Source organism: Corvus hawaiiensis, chromosome 3, assembly GCF_020740725.1.
Source record: "Corvus hawaiiensis isolate bCorHaw1 chromosome 3, bCorHaw1.pri.cur, whole genome shotgun sequence".
Classification (NCBI taxonomy): Eukaryota; Metazoa; Chordata; class Aves; order Passeriformes; family Corvidae; genus Corvus; species Corvus hawaiiensis.
In genome coordinates, this window is record NC_063215.1 from 25,516,236 (window position 1) to 25,543,889 (window position 27,654).

Below are 27,654 nucleotides of genomic sequence, written 5' to 3' on the forward strand. Positions count from 1 at the left end.
GGCTAAATTCTGTTTAACTGGCCTGAATAAGAATTGAGGCAGTAGACATTGGGAGGAATTACTCCAGGAGCAAAAGGGCTCTTATTTTAACCTGTGTCAGATACTGGTTCCATTGGACAGCCTCACTGCTTGTTTGGAAGGTTTGAATATGTCCATAATATCTATTTGGAGATCAGGAAAAGATATGTGGCAGATAACTCCATCTCCAAGCAAGTTAAAGATGCAGAACCATGAGATATCTCTTCCAGAAATTGCAAAATTGGTCTAATGACTGACAACAGTGAAGAGTTTGGTTCTAGAAGATAGGAAGGCAGTGATTTCATTCTAACATTTCTAAAAATTGCACTAATAAAAGTTAAAAAATGAGGACAATTTCAGATTCAGACAGTTACTCTTCTTTGAGCAAATAATTTCTTGAAGGTTTTGTGGTATCTTTTCAGCGATAGTGGCTACAGTACTAAAAATGGCAAATACATCTATAAACCATGGGCACTGCAGCCTGCTCTGTCATCCTGCATGTTCAACAGGTTTCATGTAAATGCCTGAGAACAGAAATTTATAGGTTTCTTTTAAGTAGTGTTTTACCATCTCTTATTACCCATCTCTTCTCTGTGCTCTGCCAGAAGATTTGACTAGCATTGCATCATCTTGCTCAAGTAGTGTCATGTCATTGGGTTAGTATCTGGAGCAGCATGTGGATTAAAAGCTGCATAAAAGGCTTATAAATAAAATTATGCTGTCCATAGCAAAACAGTGTTCACTTTAACATGCTGTTAAAATGTTCTTGCTAATGTAGCAACATCATAAGACCTGTGATTTCAGTAGAGGTCACCTACTGTCAGAATTCAGTGGTTTTGACTGTTTTTGTACCCCTGTTTATGAACCAAGAGTTCAATGAGGCTTATTGGTATCACAGAGTCCGGGTCTATTTATTTTAACTACTGTACAGTTCTGCAATTCTCAGGTTAATTTTTAGTTGAACCTTATGGCTTTTAGATTTTAAGGGCAGTTATAGGTATATGAAGAAGGCCTATATAATACAATTGACGGAAAAATTTGTGAATACAGAGGATTTAAAATAAAAGAACTTGAAAGATAATATTTGTTTACTTGGTATGCAATTTCCATTTAACCCAGGTTCTATTTTAATAATATATGAGAATGTCATGTTTCCTCTTTCAAATACAGAACAATTGTTATAAAAGTAGCCATTTGCCAAGTTACTGTTAGAAAAACTATTAAAATAGATGAAATTATATCTCAGTCAAAAGACTGTAATTTCAATTTAGTAATTTTCAGCTTAATTCTATTATCAGTGTGCTTAACTTTACTCCAAACTTTTGGTATTTTTTAAGATGAGGATTTCTGTGTTTTTGGAGGCAGCAAGGTCTTCAACACATCAGTGAAGGCATTTTAAATCTTTATTACTGTCTATGTTTGACTATAGGGCTGCTCTAAAATATTTTAATGTTTCTATATAAGTTGAATTTTCCTGATTGGAGTGACTTATACAATGTCTCATAAAAAGTGTAATATGTCCTGGAAGCCCTTGTTCACTACTATGAAATTGTTAGTATTCAACTGAAGTTACCGAAGTTAAACCTCCAGTTGTTTGTACACGAATTATTACCCTGTTGCCTACCTGGCATTAGTGGCTGCAGGACAGAATTTCAGGTTGGGAATATATTTACACTGTTGGTTTTTCTGTGACTGCAGATGGTGCCAACATACCTGAGCAAGGCTGCAAAATCCACCAGGAAAGCTGAACAAATAGTTTAGAAATCAACAAACACACACTGCTTCACTCTGCTGCACTGCACTGTGAGGACCTGAGTGCCAATCCCCATCTCATCCATTTAAAACTAGCTTAGATAGGGCTTTTGAGTCTGCAGCCAGCCTTCAGAGGGTGCATGTCAGGTCCACCTCTGGAGGAAGTACAAATGATTCGGGGACTAACTCACCCATGAGCCTGGTGAAGTGATCTCAGTGCAACAGTGACAGGCACTCCTGAGACTGCAGCCTGTCAAACAGCAGTTAAGGTTCATCAAAAAAAAAAAAAAAGAAGCAGAGGAAGAATTAGGCCATTCCATAGATGTTAGACTGAAGTTGCAAATCCCTGCATACTGAAAACCAAACCAAACCAGTCATTTATATTATATGACCTAACTGCAATGAGATTGATCTGACATTGATGCTGAGATTATTAGTGTTCAATCGATCTCAGCTAGTATTCCAAATAATTTATTATTTTAGTTTGATCAGTGGATTAAATTACACAACTTCAAATAAAAATATTCCATTTACATTGCCAGTCTTTTGCAATCATAGTTTATAGGGACCTTATTACAGTCAGCCATCTATGTCTATGACTTTGATGAGCATCTACCTTCCTCCTTGACCTGTAATATTAAAAATATGGATTTGTAGGGAATTTCATTCTTTGTCTAGAAACATTTAATAGAGATTTTTCTTCTGGCTTATTTCATACTACTGAAAGCACAAAACATAGAAAGCATGGATGGTCATTTCAGAGCCCAAGAAAAATGGTAGCTAGTTGTTTTCTGATTTCAGAGAAAAGCTACGCCAAGTGTTGTCTTTGCCAGCTTTACATAATTCCATCAAACAGCAATGTCAACTGGGAAACACTGTCTGCCAGAAGTATTAATTCCCTGTTCTTTACTCATACAAATTTCACTTGCAAATTAAACTTATTTCTTAATGGATTAGTAACATCCAAACACAATTTCAGCCTAATACAAGCAGTGAAGGCCAAGTGCGTTACTGACAATTTAAAACTAAAAGTCTTTTAGCCTCACTCTGTCATCGAAGCAGTCACAGATTTACGTTTGTAGATATATGAAATCTCACTCATCTATTATATCTAAAACAATATGTCTTTTCACATCCCATCAAAGGGTCAGCAAAGAGCACTTCTTATCACTTTTACCACCATTTATAAAAATGGTTCTAAACTCCCAAAGACATCTAACAGCCTTTGGACAATTTGCCCTTCAAATACTTTATGCTTTGATTAATATCCTTGAGCTTAAACAGACTGCCAATTTAGAGCTGTTTCTTCCATCTCAAATTAAGCTTGTTTCTTAGTTTGCAATGTTGGGCAAAATGGAATTTAAGGCTACTCAGTATTTACACAAGAGAGCACAAGCCAAGGCTTTGATTTCACCATTCCTAATCTCAGCCATGCATGACCACATCCCTGAACTAGACAGACTCGTCCTGGGTCACACAGGGGTACACAATCACACTGCAGAGGATGAATGGGCAGGCAGCCACAAGACATGGTGCACCGATTTGATACCAGCTACAGGGAGACAAATGATAACTTATGGTGAATTAAATTCCATACACCATGGGGTCTATTTATCAAATACTAGTGTCTTTTCATTTCTATATCATCATAGTCAACTAAAGCAAAGTTTCACAAATCTCTGCACTTAAAACCAGCTCTTATTTGCCTTGATTTAATTTGAAGTTAACGGGAATGTTCACCTTGCTTAGGCAGGTAATGTCTTTATATCCTTGGGACCTTGTAAGAACTGAGAAAACAAAAAAGATATCAAAATTTTATATTTTCAAAACAAAAAATAGCAGCACTTCAGCACTGCAAAACCACCAGAAAAAAAATCTTTGAATAAATGTAAAACATTCATATAATATTTGAAGTTCCTTTTTATTGCAGCCCTATTTCAGCTTTTACCAGTACTGGTGTAAATCAAAATATCTGCCCAAAGTGGGATAAAATACAAGTTTCTTTTTAATGTGCACTGAGATTTTGAACCATTTTCCAAAACTCCTGAATTCCCAAAGTGTTCATTTCACAATAGGACAAAGGCTATATGGATAATTGGCAAAGTCTGTGGCTGAATATAGTACCAGCTGGCTATCTGCTGACACTAACATACAGGCTCAGTTTACTCACTGATGGAGATCGTCAATTGCTGTTAATGAATTATGTTATTAGAAGCAGCCAAGCAGAAAGCTTGATACTGGTGCTGAATGACCAAACTTGCTGGCAATACAAAATGTTTCAACAAGCCTGTGCTTGGCAGTTGGAGGTAAAATAAGCTTTCTGTCAACATATTAAGAATGTAATGGTATTGTACAGCTATAGACCTGTACAGTCTTATTTTAACTACAAAAACCTGTGCCACAGTATATCTCAGAGACCAGACCCAAGTGCAGGAATTTAAAGCAGCTGACAAAGAAAGAAATTCACACAGAAATTAAATCTTCATCATTTTTACTAAAGCCCTGTTGAAAGGCTTGGATTGTGATAATCAGCCCAGATCTCCAGGACAATCCACTGCACAGGGGTGGCTCCAGTAGCTCTAAATATTTTTCCAAGTTCTATCTTGTTTACAAATTACTCTTCTTTGGCAAAATGAGTAAGAATATGTCAATGTTAAGTTCCAACAGCCTCATATTCCAGAAATGAACTCCAAGTTCCAGCATGTCCTATACGTCAACAACCTGGACACAATTAATGTTTCTGACCATGGCAAAGCATCTGTTGCCTGCAAAAGATTCAACAGTCACCAATCGCACAAAATTATTCTGGTGTTTTAAATAGGGTACAAGAAATAGACTTGTTATTATGTGTCTAATATGTAGTATGACATTCCCTTTTATTAAAAAGAACCATCCTTGAAAGAAGGCAGCAAAGTCCTTCATCCTGCTTTTCCTGAGGTGGTATGTTTCAATATAGCCCCTGTCCTGGTAAGCTGTCAAAAGCACCATTTAGTCAAATTATTTGGAGAAGAAACAAATAAAACTAGGATTATTTTATGCAGGAACACAATGCTATGTTACAAAGATAGAAAGAATAAGAAATTGCAAGAAAGTTTAAGTCATTGATAAACATGCTAAATATCTACAAAATTTAATGGGAAGTGTGAGTGAAATAAAAATATGGAAAAAAGTCACAAAATGCACATTTATCCATCTAAAAGACCTTTAAAGATGTAAAATAAACATACGGAATGGCAAGATGTAAGAATGACAGACACAGATTTAATACAGCTACTAGTACAGAATTCTAAGCAAAAGAAATGTAAGGGAAATAAAGGAAAGTAAAACTAGTAACACCTGAAAGTGATAAACCATTTTTTTAAAGTACCACAGTAAGAAGATGCAGGGCTTCTTACTGCTTATCTTGAAAGGAAATAAAGAAGCTAATAACTGAATGAAAATACTTAAGCTTGTATTCAATTCCTGAATTCAAGAGATAATTTTTTTCTTGGTGTTTTCAGTTGCCAGAATATGTTGCTATCACTTTACCTTGTAATAAAATCTTTCCTGTGAACAGATCTGCTATAGAGAAGACTGCTTCCGGGAAAATTTTAAAAGCTGCAAAGAGGTATCAGTGTCTTCTACAGCAGTAAGGTGTAACATCTAAAATAATTGAGTCTGTTCATGTGCTAGCATGATTAAGAATGTCTGTCTCAAGGTAAGATTAGTTGGACAGTAGTTATCAACAGATCGTCTTCTTTAAGATCAGTTACTTTGGTTTCCATTAAAAGTCCCAAAAACATTAAAACATAGGCATTGTCATTAAGTTCCATACTAATTTATTCAGAAAGGATTCTCCATTTACCTGCGCATTTCCTTAGCAGGAATTTCCCAAAATACTGCTTCAATTAAAAAAAAAAGTTTTAAAAAGTTGGCTTTTTTTCCCCCTTTCATTAGTAGATTTCCCATTCTTTAGTGTGACTACACTTTACTACTGAGCACTTAAAACATGCCGGCAAGTATCTATCTACAAATCCTAGATTTTGGGCAGACCTCAAGAAAGGAGATGAGATTATTGCATAAGATGGAGCTGTACACAGGACGTATGTAAGGAGCTTGACCTGGGACACATATCCACTAAAAAAAATTAGAGTTGCAAGAAAATTGCTCTCCAAGAGTCATTTATAAGGAATAAGAAGCCTTGTTTTTGATTCACAGAAATAAATGGATTTTCAAATACCAGAGTTACTTTGCAAAATGCCTGAGACCATTTTTTGTCTATCCTATGCACAGTTTCTGGTCTCACTACTGATGCGCTAAACACCAAACAGAAAGGACCTAAGTCATACTGAGAGAAGATAACCTTGATAGGACTCTGAGCACCTGTAAGGGTAGAAAGGGGCATGATTTCTGGGACTGATGGAAAACTAGGAGGCAGGAATACAAATGCTCTGTTGCAACAAAACGGGTAAACAGAGTGGCATCAGTCATGATTAGGGTAAGCAGACACATATATTTCTGTGGGCAGCCTACCCTGTTTGCAGAGTGAGACAAGTGAGCTGGCTCCCAAACAAGGTAACTATTGCCATTAAGTTACTGTGTGTGAGCTAATTCATCCCTCTGAAAACTGGGGCTTGTTAGTAAAGGTGTGTCACCATGCTGATATAAAGACACCACTTACCTGACAGCACAGGAATTGTACTTGCATTTCCAAACATGCATAGCATCATGTGGACATTTCAGCTCAAGTGGTACTCCTTATTATCTCTATAATCCACTCCATACAAATGTGTGCCCTAAAGTATCAGAGCATGGTCCCTTCCAAAGCCTAAAACTGCAGCAAAGCACCATTTTCCTCTTCTGGCAAGGCCTATTTGCAACACTCAGTGTACCCCATCTCTCAGATAGAGAGCTAATAAATCCATTTGCTAAACACCCAATCACAGTCTCTCCAGGCAGGGACACAACTACAATACTGTTCTTAAAGTTGATCAACTTCAAGTTGTTTAGCGCTGTGCTTTGAAGATAAAAAGCGTGATAAAAGTATTATGTGCTTTGAAAATGAAGCATGAAACATCTCATGCTCAGCAACCAAAATTAGGGAATGTTTTTGACAATTCTGACCTTAATCTTTATGTGTCTCAATTTCTCAGTTATAAAATGAGGATAATAGTGGCACTTAATTTTGTAGGGAACCACAGATTAAGTAATTTTATGAAGCACTTACATGCCATGGCAAGAGCACAGCATAATCATCTATGAAGATATTAGATAATTTTAAATTTGATGCAGGATCTGCCTGTTGGATGTTGAGTAAGATCTGATATCAAATACTGGAGGAAGAAGAAATATGGAATAACTACCCCTTTACTGAATAAGGCAGGATTTCCAAATGTGAAGAAACAATACTGATACAATCATGCAATTAAAAGCTATCTGATGATGTGGATACATAAAAAAGGCAGATTGAAATTTGCACAGGAAGCCTTTTTTTTTTACATTCCTCACATTTAAAGTACCTCACTTTCCAATCACTGTTTTGGTATGGTTTATCCCTGTAGGCAACTTTAATTATAAGAGTTTATTGCATAAAATAGTTCAAAAGATTGAAAGTTCTGGTTTTCACATGATGTCAATAAAATTATTTTGATAGTCCTTTTTATTTTCTGCATGTATTTCTGATTTCTTTGTAAGTATTTTTCTATTATGATAAAATAATTTATTACTTTCATTACTGTTGCTGAAATCTTATCGGGAAGTTTGGCAGTTCATTACACAATGCACAAAGCAGGTAGAATCAATTAAATTCATGGAAAAATAAAATTCTGACATTATTGAAAGAACACCTTTCATTCAAAAAAGATCCAACTGGTACCAAAAAAGCTGTGTGATTCGTTGTTCAAGACAATGCTCTTATGAATTTATGTGTACTGAAGTCCAACTCTCTGCCTAAGGGTAACGTGAGTCTCCAAGAGAAGGAATTTTTTGTAGGTCACTCCAGGAAGTGTAAAATTATTTTTGACAGAAAATAATAACCATTGCATGTTTAGCAATTTGCATTTCAGATGCAATGCATGCCTCTTCAGTCTTAAATTTTCCTGCTAAGACATATCAGGTATTTGTTTGTCAGCTTTATTTGTTTGCTTGTTTTTTAAATCCCTGAACTATTCCTATAAAATCCTACAAAACCAAGCAATATAAAAAGTAAACAACTTTCCTTCTGGAGAAAAAGGAACAGATGGAACTGTATCTGCTGTTTCATGAACCATTGACAAGGCTTAGCCAAAACTTTGTGGGGTGATGGAGGAAATAATGAAGGATAAGCTATGAGATTAGTATTGATTGTAACATACTTTTTATTTAAGAATGTTAAATGCAGACTGTAGTACATATGAATTCACACTTAAATAAGTTTACCAGCACTAAAAGTCATTCAACATCAGATATTACAACACAATCACGGTACAATATCTGAAGTATAAAGTTGTCCACTGTAAATACACAATAAATGTCCAAATATAGAAAAATACTGACCTTAATTCATGACAACCTTTCCTGCATTAACATCTTTATTTCTCCTCCTAATAACTAATCTTAACTTGAAGAAGAGCTATTTTCCAAGTATGAGCATCAGCATATTCTGGACAAATGTGTTTAGTTCTATGCATAAATAACTTTTTCTTATTAAATAAATCATCACTTTCATCTAATTTTATTTTTAATCCTTCATTTTCAATAAATATGCTATATAATTCATTTTTGTGTTGCATTTGCTGTCTGGATATTTTAAACTCCACATGGATTATTTGTATTTTCATCTGTATTTCCATTTATTGTGATGCCAGAAATTCATTGGAATAATCTCCTCAGTTCCACTGTGACAGCTCTCCTCAAAGTTGCCAGTCACTCACCTGCATTTCTCAGCATCCTGGTTAATACATGTCCAGAATGCACTATCAAAACAGTTTCCAGTTGCTGTTAAGAATAGTAACACTGAACTAGAATTTAATTTTACACTACATAGAATTAAATGTTGTATGAATCTCCTTTCTCCCTATATTCATATTTCCATTCTCAAAGCCAAGATCACCCTTACTGCCAGGCATTTTCAGAAACCTCTCAAGGCTTCTTCTATGGATAGCGTGACTCCTGCGTGTCTGCTGAAACATGATCCCCTCCGCTGTGCTATTTTCTACCTGGCAATGGAGTAAGAACAATTCAGTCAAACTCATAGTCACTCAGGTACTTCTTACCATAAATATTCTTGATTATTATACATTGTTTGTTGTATCTGGCTTTCTGCAATGCTCAATTTGAAATTAATTAAAATCAAAACTTACAGACATTCTGTGGAGCTATTTTTGCACTTTATTAGGCTATGGCGGAGCATTTTGCAATAGTAATGAAAAAACAGAAGAAAGAAGAATGAATTTTTTTTTTAGGAAGAGCAGATTTTATCAGGAAACTGCAGGATGACAAGGAAAAGAACAAAATTCTGTCCGTGAAAACTACATTGTTGAGAAGGTACATTAAAACAGTATGTATGTGCACATTCAGTAAGGGGTAAGTGAGACTACAGAGGAAGCTATTATGTTATTTTCCTATAAACTAGCCCTTAAGGAATACTTCTATTCTTATCACATCTCAATCACTTGTTTTTGTATTTCTCACTAATCCTTTTGTCTCTCACTCTGTGTTACTTTTGACATAGGCAGTAGTTTCCCAAACTCAGACCATGATTCATTACAACCCTCCTTCATGAAAAAACTGCTTCTACTGTGAATAATACAGGAACTAAATGCCTAATGTAACTGCCAATTTGGAGGTTATTGATCAAAATCTAAGTGCTATTGTTTACTTGTCTTCCAGCTCCCCTGTTCTTTTATTGCTGCCTACTAGTAGGATATGCATAATAACAACTGGACATAACCTTGCATTTGTTGCTCTTCCTGTGGGTGTGGACATGCTGCATTCTGGTTCATGATGTAGAAGGTCACCAGCCCTTCACGTTTCTGAGGTCACTGGAAGCCTTCCTTACTCACTGCAGCCTGTGCACCAGCCTCCTCTGGTGAGCTCTGCTCATGTCTCTGTTGAGATTTGTGCTGTTTGTTAAGAGCCTGAACTGAAGCTGATTAAAGCACGTTAAATTGGGAGCATTTTTCTATCATTTCACTGCAAATCACAGTAAATAAAACCGAAATGTCTGAAATGTAGTTGAGAGGATTAGAGCCAACAGAGAACTTAAGTACCTGAGAACCTTTTGATCTGATCATCATGTGGGATGTGAGAGGAGGAATTCAAAGCTAGCTGTTGATCAGGCTTATGAGTTAGGTGTGAAGGTGCACATAAGGGCCAAGGTTCTTGTATACACAAGCACAGAGCAACAGGCACAATAGAGTTTTAAAATGGAAAAATAAGGTTCTCTGGAGCCAGTTTAAATAACAGTTGAGAAGAGCTTATTTGATGAGCAATTTTCAACACAGGAGCCTGAAATCCTATGTTAGTCATCAAAGCCCCTTGTTACAGTTGAAATCATATTGGCTACTTCATCCAGGAATTCCTTAGGCTTTGATAAAGAAATGAAAGGATAGTATTTACTTCATTTGGAGAAGATTTTTATGGTGGCTAACATTTTTATGACAGTCTGCCTCATTCTAGCTTGCCATATATTAATAGTTCAGCATGACTGAACTTAAGATATTTTCTAGTTTATAAACACTTTCTTTTTTCTGTATAAATGACTCCATTTAAAAACAAGTTTAATTCTTGGCAAGGGCAACTGCCAATTTCCATGTTCCTAACCCAGCCACTTTTACTCAATTACTCCTTAGTCTATGTATTTTTTTTTTGCCCTGAGTTGAACTACCCTTATTTATTTACTAGTCAGGTTAAGATTGCTACTTAGATGTTAACGTATTTGTTTGATCAAAATGAATTGTAAGCACATAACGTCTCATAATTGGCAAACATATGATGACAGCTCAAACCCATCTTCATCACAGTTTTTCCATTTCAGGTAGCTAAAGGGAATTGAAAGAGCACACAAACATTTGAATTTAGGAGTATGTTTTGTCTAAGATTATTTCAGATTAACCATCACATATCATACAGGACTCAAAGCATTATTTCACAGTGAAACATGATCTCTTGCAGCCATATCAATGTTATTGATAGAGTACAAAAACTTTTCATCTTGTTTGTTTGTAAACCTTTGACATAGAACTTCTCTCTGGTGTCGGATAGTTTACCAATTACCAATAAAATCTGACAGTATTTGTTTTGCATGAAGTTTCATAAGTGATAGTTGTGTATACTGCATACATAAGAAATACACCTAAGACCTAATAGAAATAGAAATAGACCTAAGATGGTGTTTAGAAATATTATGTATTTATCAGTTTCAGGATTTCAAGACAGACCTTAAGGACATTAACAGCTAGCTGAAGACTCCAGTGTTGGGAGTGAACAGTCTCCATTACTCTTGTTGTTTTATCTCCAAGGCCAATTTAAGTATCAGAGAAGTTAGCCATTCCATTATTGATAAAATCTGTAGACACAATCAGAAAATAACATTATTTCATAACCTCAAGCTATTATTTCTTGCTGTTTCTCAGTTGATTCTCACAAGAATTGGCAAACCTCCTCCATTTACTAGAGGTAATTTCTGCAGTGGTCTTAAGTGTTGATAATGTAAAACTGTTAAAGTTATAAACCCAAAATTTTGATAATCATCAGGTAATTCCAGTTAAAGACAGGGGATTATAATCTAACACACAATAGAGAACCATAAAGAAATACTGCATTTCACAAAACTCTGGTAAGAATTTTTACCATTCTAAGGATGGAATAACCTCTACCAGAACTGCAGCTGTTACCGGAAGGAAAATAAGGACACAATCACAGTATCAGACAAAAATTATGCTGGAAAGGGTTTCTGGAAGTCATCTAGTGCAACCTTCTGCTTCAAGTCAGTTTAACTGAAAATATAAATGAGGATGTCCAAGGACTTGTTCAGTCATGTTTTGAAAATCTCCACAGAGGTGGATCCCATGCTGTCCAGGAAGCACATCCCAGTGCTTAACCACCCCCACAGTGAAGAATTTTCCGGTGCCCAATTAGAATTTCTCTTGCTGCAACTTGTGATACTTGCGTCTTGTTGTCTCATTGTCACAGAGAGCACTGCCTAAGTGCCATTACAATATATCCCCTTCCTCCCACAACCTCACAGCAAGAACCAGATTGAAACAATAGACTCTGTATTTTATCTACCTGGAATCCAGATATGTTCAGGTTTTCAGCTCACTTTGGGGGTGATGATGATGGGGATCCATCATTCCCAACTCTCATATGCCTCTGAAAGAGCTGAGAGGTGAAGATGGGAGACCACATACTCACCCAAATGCTTTGTTCTAACCAGTTACTATCAAAGACATGATGTAGAATTAGATGGATCTAATATAGCTACTCCTCTTCTGTAGTTGAAACATCTCCAGTTTAACCCAGAGCAGTTGTTCACAATTTGTACTTGTATTTGAAGTTTGCTGTGTCTGTTCCAGGTTTGGAGAAGTTTCAGTGACCATAAGCTTGTCTGCTTTCTACAACAGCATTAGCTGATTTGATGGAAGATTTATCTATTCTTAAAAATCTGAATCATAGATATTCTTAGTTTATCATGGTCATCACTACACTACTACATTAATTTTCAAGACACCTTGATAAATTTAGAACAAATTATGTTTATTTCATTAATTGCACATGTAAATTAACAATTTCACACTGATTATAAAGCACCAAATTCATGGGAATGAATTTTTTTTTTTTTTTTTGCTGAGCTCATAGTACTCATAAGTGTACTCCAGCATTTGCTGTGTACCATTCAGCCAATAAACATTCCCTAATCAAAGGGCATTTTTGTTTTCTGGGCAGGTATGTGGACACTTAAGAAAACCTTGTATTTGAGGACAGAATATTTCTGGCACTTTTTTACTACTTATGCCATTGATAATAACTTCCTTGGCTGTAACTTCATTGGCAGTTTGTGAATCTACCCAGGAAAGAATAAACCTGCCATTTCTAGTAGCTGCATTAAGATTTAGGATGTTGGTACTATAGACACTAACAACTTCCTTTGTTGTTGAGACTTCAATGTGATTTCATTATTTGATATAGGCTGCTCCATTCCCTGGTTTATTTTCCCCTTCTACTTCTGCCAGTATTACTTTTGACAGCCAGAGAACTCCCAAAGGCACTGTGAAACCTTTAATCCTTCCCAAATTTTAGAGTAAGTTTAAAAGAAAGACTGGCTTGGGTGGATAAAGTTCATGAGGACCACGAGCACCCAAGCAAACATCAGGGTAACATTGAAGGCTTCAAGTAACCAGCTCTAGGAAAACTAGCTTCAGGCACTTCTGGGATTGGAAGGAGACAAAGTCCTTTCATCCTTTTGCCAGCCTCACCTCCAAGCAGAGAGGTAAATACTAGGCCAAAATTGGGTCCTTGTAAGTACCAACCCACTGTCAAAGTGGTTACAGATTTGAAAATAAAATGTGCAAATCAAGCAACGATTTGTTCCTTCTAGCCCTGTCTCAGTTTTCTCTTTTTATGAATTTATTTGCAGGACTCACCTTTTTTCCCAGTCAGAAGAAACCTAGGAGCTGTGAATTCTCCTTTTGACTTGAAGATCCTTATGGCTATGTAGCAAGAGTCTACATGAAGGGAGGGGATGCCATCCAAAGGGACCTTGAGAGGCTTGAGACATGGGCCTATGCAAAGTCCATGAAGTTCAACCAAGAGAAATGTGAAGTCCTACACCTGGGTCAAGGCAATCCCAGGCACCCTTACAGGTTGGGCAGAGAAGGAATTGAGAGCAGCCCTGTGGAGAAGGACTTGGGGGTGATGGCTGATGAAAACTCAGTGTGAGCCAGTGGTGAGCTCACAGCCCAGAAAACCAGCTGTGCCCTGGGCTGCATTCAAAGCAGCATGGCCAGCAGGGCAAGAGAGGTGATTCTACACCTCCACTCTCATGAGACTGCACTTGGAGTGCTGCAACCAATTCTGTGTCCCCAGCATAAAAAGGACATGAAACTGTGGGAACAAGTCCAGAAGAGGCCATGAAGTTGGTAAGAGGACTGGAGCACCTCACCTATAAAGACAGTCTGAGAAAGTTGGGACTGTTCAGCCTGCAGAAGATTGTGTGGAGACCTCACAACCACCTTCCAGTATCTCAAGGGGTCTAAGGAAAGCTGGAGATGAACTCTTCGTCAGGAACTGTAGTGACAGAACAAAGAGTAATGGGTACAAATGGAAAGAGTGGAAATCTAGGTTATGTATTATGAAGAAACCTTTTACTTTGTAGTTAGTAAGGCATAAGACACTGGAACGGGTTTCCCAGGGAGGTTGTGGATGCCTCTTCCAGGGCAGTGTCCAAGGCCAGGCTGGACAAGGCTCTGAGCAACCTGGTCTAGTGAGAGGTATCCCTGCCCATGGCCGAAGGCTTTGGACTAGATCTTTAAGGCCCATTCCAACACCTGAACATTCCATGATTCTATGAACACGCAGTACTTGTTCTGGGGTTTTGGTGATGGCCTAATGCAAGATCTGGATCTGCAGATCATTAAAATATTAAGATCAACAGCAGACAACTTGCCATTCCATAAGGGAATTATTCTCCCTTCCTACATGGGGCTGAACATTCATGGAATCTGTACTGAGGAGAAACAGCTTAAACAGTAAGAGATATTTTCCATTACTAATGGATAAACAGCAAACCGGACTTTAACGTACTCAAAATCTTGGACCAACTGGTGTATGGTTATGTTTAAGAATTTGATTCTTATATACAATGTGAATTTGTACATAGTAGTTTCTATAATATTAAATGCGAATAGTTTAAACAATTACCATAGGTTTACCTTCTACTAAATTAGTATAAAATTTTCATTTTCACATTACCCTAAAGTATGTCTGACTTGAAGACACAAGTGCATTCATCCCTAACCTCTAAACCCTTAAGCCCTGAATCTGGATTGCAAAATATATGGTTAAGATTTTGTCATTCAAACGCCGGCAGTGCACCAGGCCTCGGGAAGATCTGATGAGGAGAACAGGCTAAGTCCAGTAAGGAAGATATCCCAGAAAGTTCACTGGTAAAGTGAGCCGGTGGACAGCAAGATACAAGAAAGTGTTCCAACCAACTGAAAAATAAGATGCATTTAACTTTTTGCTTTATTTTTCTGGCAAAATTTGTATTACTGCCTGCTTGTAGTAGTAATAGTACAATGAGTTCTATTTCCAAAGTAAGTCAAAGGTGGATGTTAAAGTAAGGGCAAATGAAAAACAACTACAAGAATCATCCTGAAGTATGTGTCTTGGAAGCTGCAACAAAAATATGGATACTGCCTGGGCAAAAAGATTTCGAGGACTCTGAATAACAAGGACACTTAAAATCTCAGAAGACTTAAAATCTCAGAAGACATAAAATCTCAGAGAAACCTGCTGCTTGTTGTGCAGCTCTCTTCCCCAAGGGCAGAGGTGGAACCATGTTTAATGGCACTCACTGATACCTAAAGCCTGTAAGAAGACCAAGAGGAGCTACCTCTCTGATCCATAGAGAAGGAAGTTAATCGGAAGTAGAAATCTGTGCTTCTACTTCTTTATATTGAACTTAGCATGCTCTGAAGGAATAAGAACAGTTGTACGAATTCAGAACAAAGATCTGTGTAGCTCTTTAATGACATGTAAACAAGTGGCAAAGAGGAAAGTGAGACGAACAAAGAATAGGAGCAGAGAATACTTTGTCAACCTCCATCAGTTTGAAACTTCTTGTCTTGGAACTGCCTGAGCAAGAGATATTGGCTTCATATTAAAGCTGACATCAGAGGAGTTTCCTTCTCTGTGTTCAGGCCTGTTGTACACTGGAGCTGCATGTCATGTAATGAACCACACCAGGAAGCCTCAATCACCAACTCCATTCCATTCTGAAGAGTCGCAGCCTGTGTGACTCTTCCTCAGATGGCAACTCTTCTTCACCTTTGATCATTCCTCTCACTCTGCTCTTTTACCCTCTCTCTTAGCTAGTCATGCTGGCGGCAGAAAATAAAGACTGGTGGATTTTTATTTATTTACTTGTGCCACAAAAATAATATGCTTTGCATAATTTTATTCATCTCTTACCATAAATTTCTCAAAGGAAGCACACGGATGCTCTTCACACAATTGAACTTCCTAAAGTAATTTCAGTAGGTTTGTACAAGCCTTTGACATGGGACCTGACCTACAACAAAAACCTACCATATAGTACACAGCACATATACCCAGGCCCCAATATATGGGTTAGGAACCCTCTCAGTAAAAGATCTTGGCTTTAATACTTTGTATTTTGACTACTGGCCATTTCTTGATAGAAGCTGTGAAAGTAATTGGCAAAATAGCCAGTGTTTGGACATTGCCAAATATTTTCTTAGCATTAGAAGGACCAAATTAATGCATTCTTGATTTAAGAATATGATACCAAATAGAGTAGGTTATGATTATTTAATTTGAAAAAGGTCTACTGAGAGTAGGACACCTGCTTTTCCATATTAATTTGTAGTTTTCTGTCTCATTTTTCTCTCTGCTACTTTATGAAAAGTGTGGATTTTGTATCACTACTCATCAAGCTTTGTATAAATGCAGTGCAGCTCCTTTTATATTCATATCTGTAGCAACACATTTCCCTTAATTTTAAGATTAGTGTGTGAAGTCTCTGTGCTTATGCTTTAGCTTAGATGGCCATTGATTTGTAAATAGTATGAATCTTCAGGACTGTATTTTTTTTTCATCTGTTTAAAATCTAATAAAAGCTCAACTCATAGGTGTAATGAATTGTATAAACATCCACTGCTTCCAAATCAATGTTCCCTTTAGTAAATCTAAATGAAATCTTAGTAAGCATGCAGTAGGCATATAAATATAATTCATATAAATATTTCTCCTTAATAATCATCCATATCATAAACTTCTGGACTGGTGTCATTGAATATGTGATAATAATCTTTTATCTTCTGCTTGCATTCAGCTAGACCTGTACAGGGCAAGATGATCTGTCCATACAAAAAAAAGTCTCAGAACTGGAAACGCATGGAAGTCACACGGATGATCATCCATCAGCACTATCATCTATTGAGTACCCAGGTCACTTAAGACAATCATTCTAAAGATGGGGGTATCAAACATACTGAGTTGATCCTTCTATCCCATGTAGTTTATGAACAAGCTATGTCTAAGAACTTCTGTCATTTTGAGGCTTTATGAATCAGTTGGATTACAGTAAAACAATTCCAATCAATAGGATGCTTAAACTGATGCTGCTCAATGCCACATTTTCAATGGCAAAAGGAAAGGCCGTTTAGGCCAATGAGGGCTGGCCAATTTCTGCAGTCCCTTCCCCTCATACTGCTGCAGTTCCACAACTCTAGGAGTAAGGACACTGAAGCACATACTCCTGCCTCATACTTTTACAATGCAGTTTTATACCTATTGTTTAAGAATTTGTCTTACTGCTTATTAAGCTTGCTCATACTGTCTGCTTCCACTGATGCCTGTGGTTGCAAGGCACAGAAGTTTGCTAACTGCTAGGTAAAAATGTTCTTTATTTAGACAGTTAACAGTTTCCAAAATATATTACCCAAGCTGTGTTTTATGAAGTGTCTGGTCTGGTATAGCTACTGGAGGGCTTCAATTGATAAATTGTAAGGGAGCTGTAAGGGCGCTGTAAGGGAGGAGAAAAAACCCTTTTCTTGTACAGATACTACTGTAGCAAAAAACCCTAGATCCTTTCCTTCATGCAGATTTCCTTATTTAGAAACCTATGACTGGTCTCATTACAGTTTTCTGTTTATGCTAAACCTGTACTGAACCACTTAACTTCTCTAGAAGACACAGGCTTGTAAATTTTGTGTAATAAATGTCCAACCAATTCAGTCAAGGTCAAAAGAGGTTTTGTGACCATTCATCTACCTTCCTACCCTTTCATAAATAATTTTAGAAATAATAAATAATTTTAGAAAATAATAAATAATTTAGAAATAATAAATAATTTTAGAAAATAGATCTGCTCTTTTAAAAATAGCCTCACCTTCTTATGGATAAGTTTCCACAGAAACATGTTCTCCTTCCTATGTATTTTCATGGGATAGAAAGTGCTGTATACTAGTTATAAAGTTCTATGTACCTTTTAATATTTTGTTTGTTTTAAAAGCAGTTTTCACCCTGTATTTTTCATCAAAACCAGGGAAATTCTTTTTTTGACTGTGAGAATGGTCTAATCATTTAATCCAGATGCTCCTTTGTCTGTAAAGGGTAGTCCATGAGTATATTAACACCAACTATTTCCTCTTGTGCATTCCACTACCTGAATTAACTGCACAGGAAAAAATCACTCCCTGATAGCCAGACTTATACATCTATATACACATAAATATACAAATATTGCTGTGCAGATATTGCATTTTTTTTACTGTTTTCTTCTCAGAGACCATCATCAGGATGTCACAGTAGAGCCATGCTTAACTTCAGAAACAGGATATATCCCACACTATTAGGCAGTAAAGGTTAGGAAAATGACTTAGGCTTTATCAGCAATAACTTATCCAGTCTGGCTTTAAGCACAAACTGCCAGGGTTACACTGCATTGTCTTAAACACCTCAAGAAAAAGCTGCCTTTAGTTAGGGACCACAAAGTAGATATGGACAAAGCCTATAAAAAGTTTAAAATTACAAAACCCTCTCCAGTGTGCTTGTTATGCACATGTGATGCGCTGATCTGTTGGTGGTTGCAAGATCCTGCTGCAGAGATGATCGCGTTTTCAAAGAGCCTTTCAGGGAGGGCTCTCCAAGGTTTCAACGCGTGGATTGCCATGCGGCGTGCCCAGCCTGCTGCTGGAAAGAATGAAGCAGGAAGGCCCAGATGCATTGCAGCCGGGATGGGGGCTCTACATTCAGGTCCGTTTCTCTCACCCGAGAAATCAAGAGCAAAAGAAGAAAAGCTTCTCAAAGCCACCTAGCTATGGAAAGGGGGCTTGTCCATATATCCTACTTTGAAGGTCTCAAACGGGTATCGCTCCCTTGCCGGGACTCGCTCCACCGGAGTTAACCTGGAAACCGTGACTCGAGGCTGACGGGTTTGTTTTTTCTTGAAGCCAACGTTTACTTTTGAGTTTAATCTCCCACGCACACCCCGCTCCCGGGCCCGCCGCGGGGCTGCCGATGCCTCGGCTCGGGCCGCCCCTGCCCCGCGGGCTCCCGCGGCTGCCGGCCGGCCCGGAGGGCAGGGCTGGGGCGAGGGACCCGGCGCGGCCCGGGGAAGGCGCTGCCCTTCGCTCCGCGCGAGAGGGCCGGGCTTCCCCAGTTCAGACAAGTCCTTGCCCCGCTCCCGCGGCGGCGGGTTTGGTGCGACACCGTCCTGACATGTTGTAACTGGTTTCCACACCCACCGCGCCTGAGAGCGACGGGAAGTACCTGCGATGAGCGCTGCGCCGCCGTGACTCGCCGCCGCCGCGCTCGCAGCAGCCCGGTCGAGCCGCCCCGCCGAGCCGCCCCGCCGCTCCGGAGGCGAGACCCCACGCGGGGCACCGGCGCAGTAAGTGGGTCTCCCTTCAGTCTCCGACGGGACGGGACGGGACGGGACAGGATAGGGCAGGGCAGTCCCCCGCCCCTCCAACATGCCGCTCGGCGCCGCGGGGCGCTTGGAACGGGGGCGCGCGGCTCGCGGGGCGCAGGCGACGGCGGGGGCGCTCCGGCTCGGCCGCGGGGGCCGGCGGCGGGCGGGGGCCGGGCGCGGCGGGCGGGGGCCGGGCGCGGTGGGCGGCCCGCGGGCGCGGCTCCCGCGGCTCCCACGCCGCGCTCCCTCCCGGGGCCGCCCTGCGCAAGCGGCCCCCGCCCGCCGGGCCGGGGGCGCCACACGTGTGGTGTTGCCCAGCGGAGCGCCCGCTGCCCTTGTTTGGGCTGGAAAGTTAACTTTCTGGTTGAACGAACAAAGGCATTCCCCCCCCCCCAAAAAAAAAAAAAAAAAAAAACACAACCCAAAAAAAACAAACGCGCCACAAAACAAGCAAACAAACAAAAACAGAAAAAGAAGGAAAGCAGCAGGAACGCTTGCGGTGTTGTTTTTCACTTGGATTTGATGGCCTTTGTATTCACAGAAAATGTAATTTCGTTAATAATTAAGTAATTGCCTGTCACTGCTTAATGTAAGGTAATTATTATTTATTCTTGATACAATTCTTTAATAGGTTGGTGGAAGGCAGGTGTCATAAAACGCCTGTTTGCTCTCTTAAAGGTTGGTCATGCCAGGCCCTTAAGCCGTGGGGAGGCTCCTTGACAGAGCTGTGGGCCAGACGTGCTCAGGTGGATGTCCCAAAAACGATACCTGAGAGTACGCAACAGCTTGCAGCAAGGTGTTCCCGAGGTTTAAATTTCATGGCAAGGTTGAAACTTTATGTAGAAACTGTCAAAGTTACCATCTTTCCATTGGAAAAGAGATAAGGACATCCTGAGGAGAGCACCATGACCAGGCCCTTGCCAAGGACTGGCTGTACGAGCCTGAGGTTAGAGCTGCTCCCTAAAGTTGCTGAATAGGAAATTTTTCAAATCCTGTGAATATTAGTATGGCAGGGAAGTTCCTTGTCTCTAGTACTAGCCTGGAACCCTTGTAGAATGTTGTATAATTTTCTTTAGTGGACATTTGTCATCTGCTGCATTTGTGAAGTCTGGGATACTCTCCAGATCTTTCTGTATAAAGGCACAGTTACATCTTTCTCATAAAAAAAGGTCTTCTCTTGCTAGTTTCCTGGCAATGGCATTAGAAAGGTCTGAGCATGTTGTTAATAGAAGGACAAGATGATCACATCAATGCCGGGTTCAGAATTTGTGTACTTCAGCAGAAGTTTCAGTTTTAGCAGCTCCATTGGAGTTCAAATTCAATTTAAGCCCATTAATGGCACTTACTAAAAAAGTTTTATGTGATTGAACCCTGTGTTCAAACAGAGAAGATGGCTGATATGCTGGGCTGGCATTAACAGCTAAGGTTATTTCTCAGAGGCTAAACAACAACTTTCCTGGTGCTGGTAAAATTTGTAATCATGTACATAAAGTGTGATAAAGATCTGTAAGCCTCCAGAGATGGGCCTCATTCTGCACAACCTTGCTAATATAATTGTTGACCTGAGGAGGACCTTTGAAGAATCAAGTTTATTATGCAGAAATCACAATACATAGTTGAAGAAAACACCAAAAAGTTTATTTAAGAGTTTTGTCTAAATCTCTGCCTCTTTATGCAAAGTAATACGGTTTCATAGCTTCAGTTTCTACAAAGTAGCTCTTACCTTTTAAGGAGGAAAATACCTATGTCAAGACATCTAGAGCTTTTGTCAAATATACCTGAAGCCATTGTTTTAGTTTGGCAGTTCTCTTTTGTTTTGTATTAATGTATCTCGTGCTGATGTCCTTAATTTCAAAAAACAGGATTAAAATTTTTTCATTTGTCTCAAGTGTTCTGTGATTTATTTCCATGCTGGCAAATTTTACATTTACTTTCTTAAATTAATGTGCACTGCTTTAAGCTTTTTTGTAAACAGCACTTGTAAATCAAACATCAACTTCAAAGACGTTCACTGTAAAATGACTATTCTTGTTTGGAAGATGCTGCACCAGAAGTCTCACCTTTCCATGGTTACTTATATGTATACACTACTTTCAGGATAAGTCTGAGCATAAGTTGCTGTATTTGACCTCTGCCACAATTAATTAATTCATTATATTCAATGAAAAGTCAAGCAATGTACTGTACTGTTGTGAAAAACAAATGAAAGAACCAAACCAAATAAAAGAAATGCATGTGAGGCAGAACACACATGCAATCATTTTTAGCCTTTTATTTATTCATAGCATTCAATATTTGATATTGCACAATGTTACATATTAAGTATAGTCCTGTTCCCTTAAGTTATTTTCAAAGAACAGAATGGGAAAAAGAAAAAATGAATTCAGACAGGCTTTTGAAATAAACACATCTTTCTCAGCTGTATATATGCAGTCAGTGGAAAAAATTCTATTTTAGAAGTATTTCCATTCCAAAGTAGTAAGAATTTTAGAAATATCTTTCACTTGTCTTTGTAAAATCATATTTATTCTTAAATATCATAATAAGACTGACTTTTAAGACTGACTGTGTTACTACAGTGACTAGAGAATTACTTGTCCTGGAGGGCCCTAAAAGAAGGTTGTATTGGAATCTCAGTAAATCACCTGTATTAGCATTCAGACTCTTCAGAACAACTCAGCTGAGTACCTGCATTTTGTACTCTCGGTTGTTCTTCATTCTTTATCTAAAATGTCTTGAAAACCTGGTCCAGATGATTGGGCCAGTCCTGATGTGTGACTGTTTTAATTTTACAGTATGTTAAGAGTTTAATCTTTGTCTGTCTTGCCTGTACTGTGTGCTAAGTTCTCGATCACCTTCCGCCACAGGCTGTATCTGCATCTGTAAGAAGGGAAATGGTATCACTCCTGTTTTATAACATTTCACTTCTGTTAGTGAGAGCAGTGTAGAACAAAGCCCTGAGTGGCTGTCAGAGGAATACATGTAGTTCTCAGTTGGGGGGAGAGCAGTCAGATCCCTTTCGTGTTCTGCTTTCCAGTTCACCACAAAGAGCTACTCTTGGAGCAGCCAGGAACACTCCTTTCCCCCAGGCTCGAAAGCAATCCTATCTGGGAAGATCTGCCCTGCTACTTGGCTGAGAGACAGGATTCAAATGGAATTATTCCATATGACATGCTGATGCCAGCTTCAGATCTGGATTTGTGTTTCTTGGTCTTTTTTTTTAACCTCAGACTCCCCAAGTTTCCTATAAATCTTGGTTTAATTGAACATTTAATTGGTTTTTGAAGTATGAGTAGTTATGGAGATTTTTATTGTCATTCCTTTAGGTTAATACAGCTAATTTACATTTCCTTTTGGGAAGATTTAAACTGTTCCCGACAGTGGAAAGCAATTGCACTGTTTGCAAAAATATCAGGAAGGTCTTGATGGAAGAGGGAATTAAGTTACATTTATATGCCAGTAAACGAAATCAGGACTCCCTATGACTATTTGCTGTTATACTTCTATACTATTAATTAGGCTTGTAGGGAAACCCAACGTTAACTTTCAAGCTATCAAGGTTTTTCTAGCTATTCTGCCTTCATTGCATGGTCTTCCTACTTCTGCAGTCTTTTTCTTAAGCTTTATGCCCTAGCCCTGACAGATGGAAGCCCATCTTTCTATTTTACATGGCTATGCTGATGCTGCTGTCAGGAAACACCTCCCCACCGTTGTCTGGTGACTTACTGAGGGTTGCAGAAACATGAAGGAAGAAACACTGGCTATTTGTTCTCCCTATATCTTAAATCCCAAATGTGCAGCACAAAGCAACCCTCTCAGACCCTGTTAAATGAAATAAAAAAAGTATGAGTTTATAAAACATCAGCAGTAAACAGCTTGTTATTAATGTTTTGAAAAAAAAATTAAGATTAAAGCAGCCGCTCCTTTTGGCAGAAGGAATGAGCAGGGTGGAAACTAGACATCAAATTGCTGATTCAGAGTTTGATCCCAGATGTGGGAGGATGAATCTTTCTGGAGTTCCTCATAACTCACTGAAATGAGGTAGGCTGGTCCTGCTTGGGAGCAACAAATGGATTAGATCAGCATGGGAGAACAGATAGATAAGGAGAAGTACCTGAATGATTGTGGTTTCAAGGAAGCCAAAGAAAAGAGATGCGTTGCAGAGACAGTAATGCATCAAAAAGTAGGAAATTTAATTGGTTTCTGAAGTGTTTGTTTGAACAGTACTCAGTTGTTACAAAGGGGGTTTTGAAACACGGCCTATGATAGTGTACTGGAACGTGCATTGGGTATGTATTGGTGTTACTGGTACAGGTGTTCGGTGTGCTATGAGCTCTGACATAGCTTGTAATATCAGAACTTCTTAAAATCACTGAATTATGTGTTCAGTTTACTTTATGTAAAAGCTCGTTGGCTATCTCTCTAATATATTGTCTTTCTATTTAATATTTATCTCTTTAATATTTAATATTTGGTAATACTAGTCCCTGAGCCTTTTCAAAATGTTTTTAAATTCTTGGAAGATGCTAGAAAAACTTGAGCAACTTTGCCAGAAAAGTATTTTAGTTAATAACTGTGTGTGTATCATAGATATCTAGAAATATTCTGATTGTTTTCTTTCTTACTTTCTCTTTGCAGATACATTTCGTCAGCTCATTAATGGAAGCTTAGAAGACTTTATACAAAATATACGTGAAAATGGAAACTTCATCTTTGCTATCATCCTTACATGATGAATGCAGATCAGACAACTATATTGAACCTCATTACAAGGAGTGGTACCGAATAGCTATTGATGCTCTGATTGAAGGAGGTTTAGAAGCCTACAAAGAATTTCTTTCCAAAGAGAGATGCTCAGAATTCCTAGCAGATGAGGAAATTGATTATATTTTGAACAATGTTCACAAACTTCCCCAAAACACAATTTATTCCTCTAACCATTCCATTGATGACACCTCTTCCTCGGGAACCTACTGGCCCATTGAATCAGATGTGGAAGCTCCAAATCTTGACTTAGGTTGGCCCTATCTGATGCCTGGAATTTCTGGTGGAACAAATATTGATCTGCTTTTTCATCCACCACGAGCACAGCCTTACACCATAAAGGAAACTGTTCGGAAGATGATACGAGATGCAAGAAAGGTAAACATGAAAAAGCATATTGGGAAAAAAGTGGCAATAATAATAATCTAGTTCGTGTTTTATTACAGGGGGATTTTTACTTTTATTTTTGCCCTGGCAGGAAAAAATTACCTGGTTGCTCACAATTCGGTCAGAAAAGTTTTCCCAGACTGAGATCAGTCCTTTGGTGTCACATGCACCAGTGTTATTCACCTTAATTCAGAGGGATCAGGGGTTAATTGGAGGGATTAATTAATACTACCATTATAATGAATAATTACCTTTTACTGTAATGCTGACCAGTGCATGAGAATTTTGTAGATAATGAGCACACCTCTTCTTTGCCTTCAGTTGAATATACATCAAGTGATACAATTCTGTATAACTTCAGGATTTATTCTAATGTTTCTCTCTTGCATCAGTGGGAGCGTGCATTGGTTTGGCATGGCAGACAGTTACAAGGAAACAACACCTCGGTGTACATCTGACTCACGTATTTTGAGAGTCAGGTTTTGTGATTTTTGTATGTCCTTGCAGAAATCGAAGCAAACTCAGAATGAAAAAAACGAACTAGACTTAGGAAAGAAGGAAATAGATTTTACTTGTGTATCTTGCCTTCATTTCTGATTAATGATTAGAGATTTGGACATTTTTCCAAATATATTTGTCTCCATTTAAGGGCACTTATGTCTTGAGTTTCCTACAGCACACCCAGTGTACACCTTAGTGGCAGAATGTTGTATGTACAAACCGCTTTTGCTTTCAGTGTGTCAGTTTAAAACATCTTAAGTTTTAAAACAATGTCATTTAAAAATATCAAAAAATGTATTAATATGCAGATCTGTTTGACACAGGGGCATAATACCTCTTTAACAGGTATAACAGAGTTTCAGAAGTATTTCTAGCAAGTATGTCCAACTCACAAATTTTCCCCATGAAATACAGTTGTGTTCTGCATGACTCTATGAGCTTTCAATTGGTAGAATGGGCTCTAGCTCACATACATATGTAAACACTTCAGGGGCTGAAATATGTGTGTAAATGTGTGCAGTAGAAATGGACTGAACAGGGCAGGGCAGGGAAGGATGGCCTCTTTTTACAATGTCTCTGCTATATTTAGATAACACATACAATTTGTTGCCATAATAGAGTTATCACTAAGCCTTCTATCCTACAGTTTATGATTTGGTATGACTGTATGCTCAAAAAAGAGTTAATTAATTCCCTCCCTCTTTGTCCCTTTCTGAGTGAGATTTGGTGTTTTCTGTTTTGGTATGCAGTGAGACTTGACTGAATTACCCAAAATAACTCTGTCAATGGCAGCTCCTGACCTACCAATGTATCCGCTGTAAGGGAAACAACAAAACCACTGTTAACTCTATTGAGAAGGCTAGTTCAGTTTTGCTACAAGGTCTTGAAATACCATGAATTTAGGCCATTCCCCCTTACTTGCTCCTTGGAATGCAGCTATAGAAAAAAAGTAGGTGTGACTTAGATTGGCCCTATCTGATGCCTGGAATTTCTGGTGGCTTGCTTTGCTTTGGAAGAAAGTTGAATGCATAGTATATTGGCTCCCTGATGTGCTTGTGGTGCTTCCACATTATAAAGAGGATGTTTTATGTGTGTCACTGTCAAATCTGACAGCTGAAAGGTTTGTTTAGTTGATCAGCACAACCTCGACAACCATAACACTTTTGATACAAGTGATACAGGTTGGTTGCTTCAGGGACCAGCAATTAAATCTAAGAGACGTAGTGTTGTTCAGCCTCTTCTGTCTGCAGATGCATAGAAAAGTTTAAAGTATTTCTAAGTAAGGAAGTGAAGTATCTAAAACATACTTACAGTAGGGAAGCACTTTGTAAACAGCCTAGCACACTTCTCGTAAGCCACTTAAAAAATGTAGTTATATTAACCAGGGTTCTTTGTTATGTAGTAGTGGAGATGTGTAGTCTTAAGAATACTGAAAGACAATAGGATAATGTTACACATGGAAAACAGAAAGCTTTAAAGAATAAATCAGCAAATCATATTCAGCCAACACATCTCTAAGCCAAATCTATGGTAATTTCAGCAAACTTCTGTGTGAAAATAAACAGGCTGTTGGAGGTGGGCATATTCATACCACCTAAATTTAAGCTCCAAACCTGAGTGGCTGAGTTCAGGCATTGATTTCCCTGGGCTACCTGAGAGCTCAGTGTAGTAGAAAACCAGCTCCTATCAGGGCAAGGCAGAGAATGTTTCTGCACTGATTCACTCCGTGAAGGAACCCATTTGATGTGTATTTATAGGTATAAACTATCCCAAAAATTCATGAAGGAGACTGAGCCACTTGAAACCTAGATGCTTTTGAATACTGGGAGATCTATAAGGATGACGCTATTAGTGGACTTTGTCTTGACCTCTTTCATGCTTGATGCATCACAGTGTCACTCCTTAAAATGATTATTACCTATGTTAATTTTGACCTTAAGAAGATGTTGTAAACAACATTAAGCAACTTGGTTGCTGACTGAATTTTTTCCTGACTAAAGAGGAAAATAATTTGTAAGACCATGCTACACTAGACTAAAACCTGTGACTATAGAAAAGTGTTGTAATAAAATCTTGTCACATATTTCTTGCATATGTAATCAGCATAAAAATTACAGACATCGCCTTCATTGTAAAGTACGTTGTAAAGTACAATATAATAATGGAATTCTTACAGAAAAGGATCAAGACTGTTAAATCCTAGAAAAATGAGCGAACCGTTTAAAAGAGATGAATCCATGCTTGTGATACATGTTTCTGAAGTTATGTTAGAGCAGAGAAACTATTGTACACAGCATGGCATTACATTGTCATCTATATACTACAGCACTTTGTGGGATAGATGTGATGTTAGCAGAGTGCCTTAGGTCAAACCAAGATGTCAACAAAATGGGCTTACAGTTGGTGTAACTAGACCTCATCTCTAAATGATACAGCTTGCCAGCCACCCTCCTCTGTCAACATAACCTGTGCTCACACAAGGAAGCTGTGTGGCGTGACTGTGTCGACTGGGGAGACATGAGTCTTTTTCACATGTTGATATAAGCATGTGAGCAAAAAGCACTGCAAGGTCTGCCTGACCTTAATGATGGAGACTTTTGTAAACAAGCTGGTAA

The 27,654-nt window shown here is 38.5% G+C and overlaps 1 protein-coding gene across 3 annotated transcripts in view; it reads left to right on the forward strand.

The window, feature by feature from the left end:
* The first annotated feature begins 19,227 nt into the window (after positions 1–19,227).
* The window catches only part of FAM83B (family with sequence similarity 83 member B), a 55,389-nt gene continuing 46,962 nt past the window's right edge, over positions 19,228–27,654 (forward strand). The window contains exons 1-2 of one of the 3 annotated variants that reach the window (XM_048299090.1): positions 19,228–19,370; positions 24,026–24,529. In XM_048299090.1, the coding sequence (XP_048155047.1) occupies positions 24,086–24,529 (444 nt within the window). In that variant the 5' untranslated portion in view covers positions 19,228–19,370; positions 24,026–24,085. Of the gene's footprint in view, positions 19,371–23,563; positions 23,677–24,025; positions 24,530–27,654 lie in introns of those variants that run through there. The other 2 variants (XM_048299089.1, XM_048299091.1) reach the window with 2 other exon arrangements.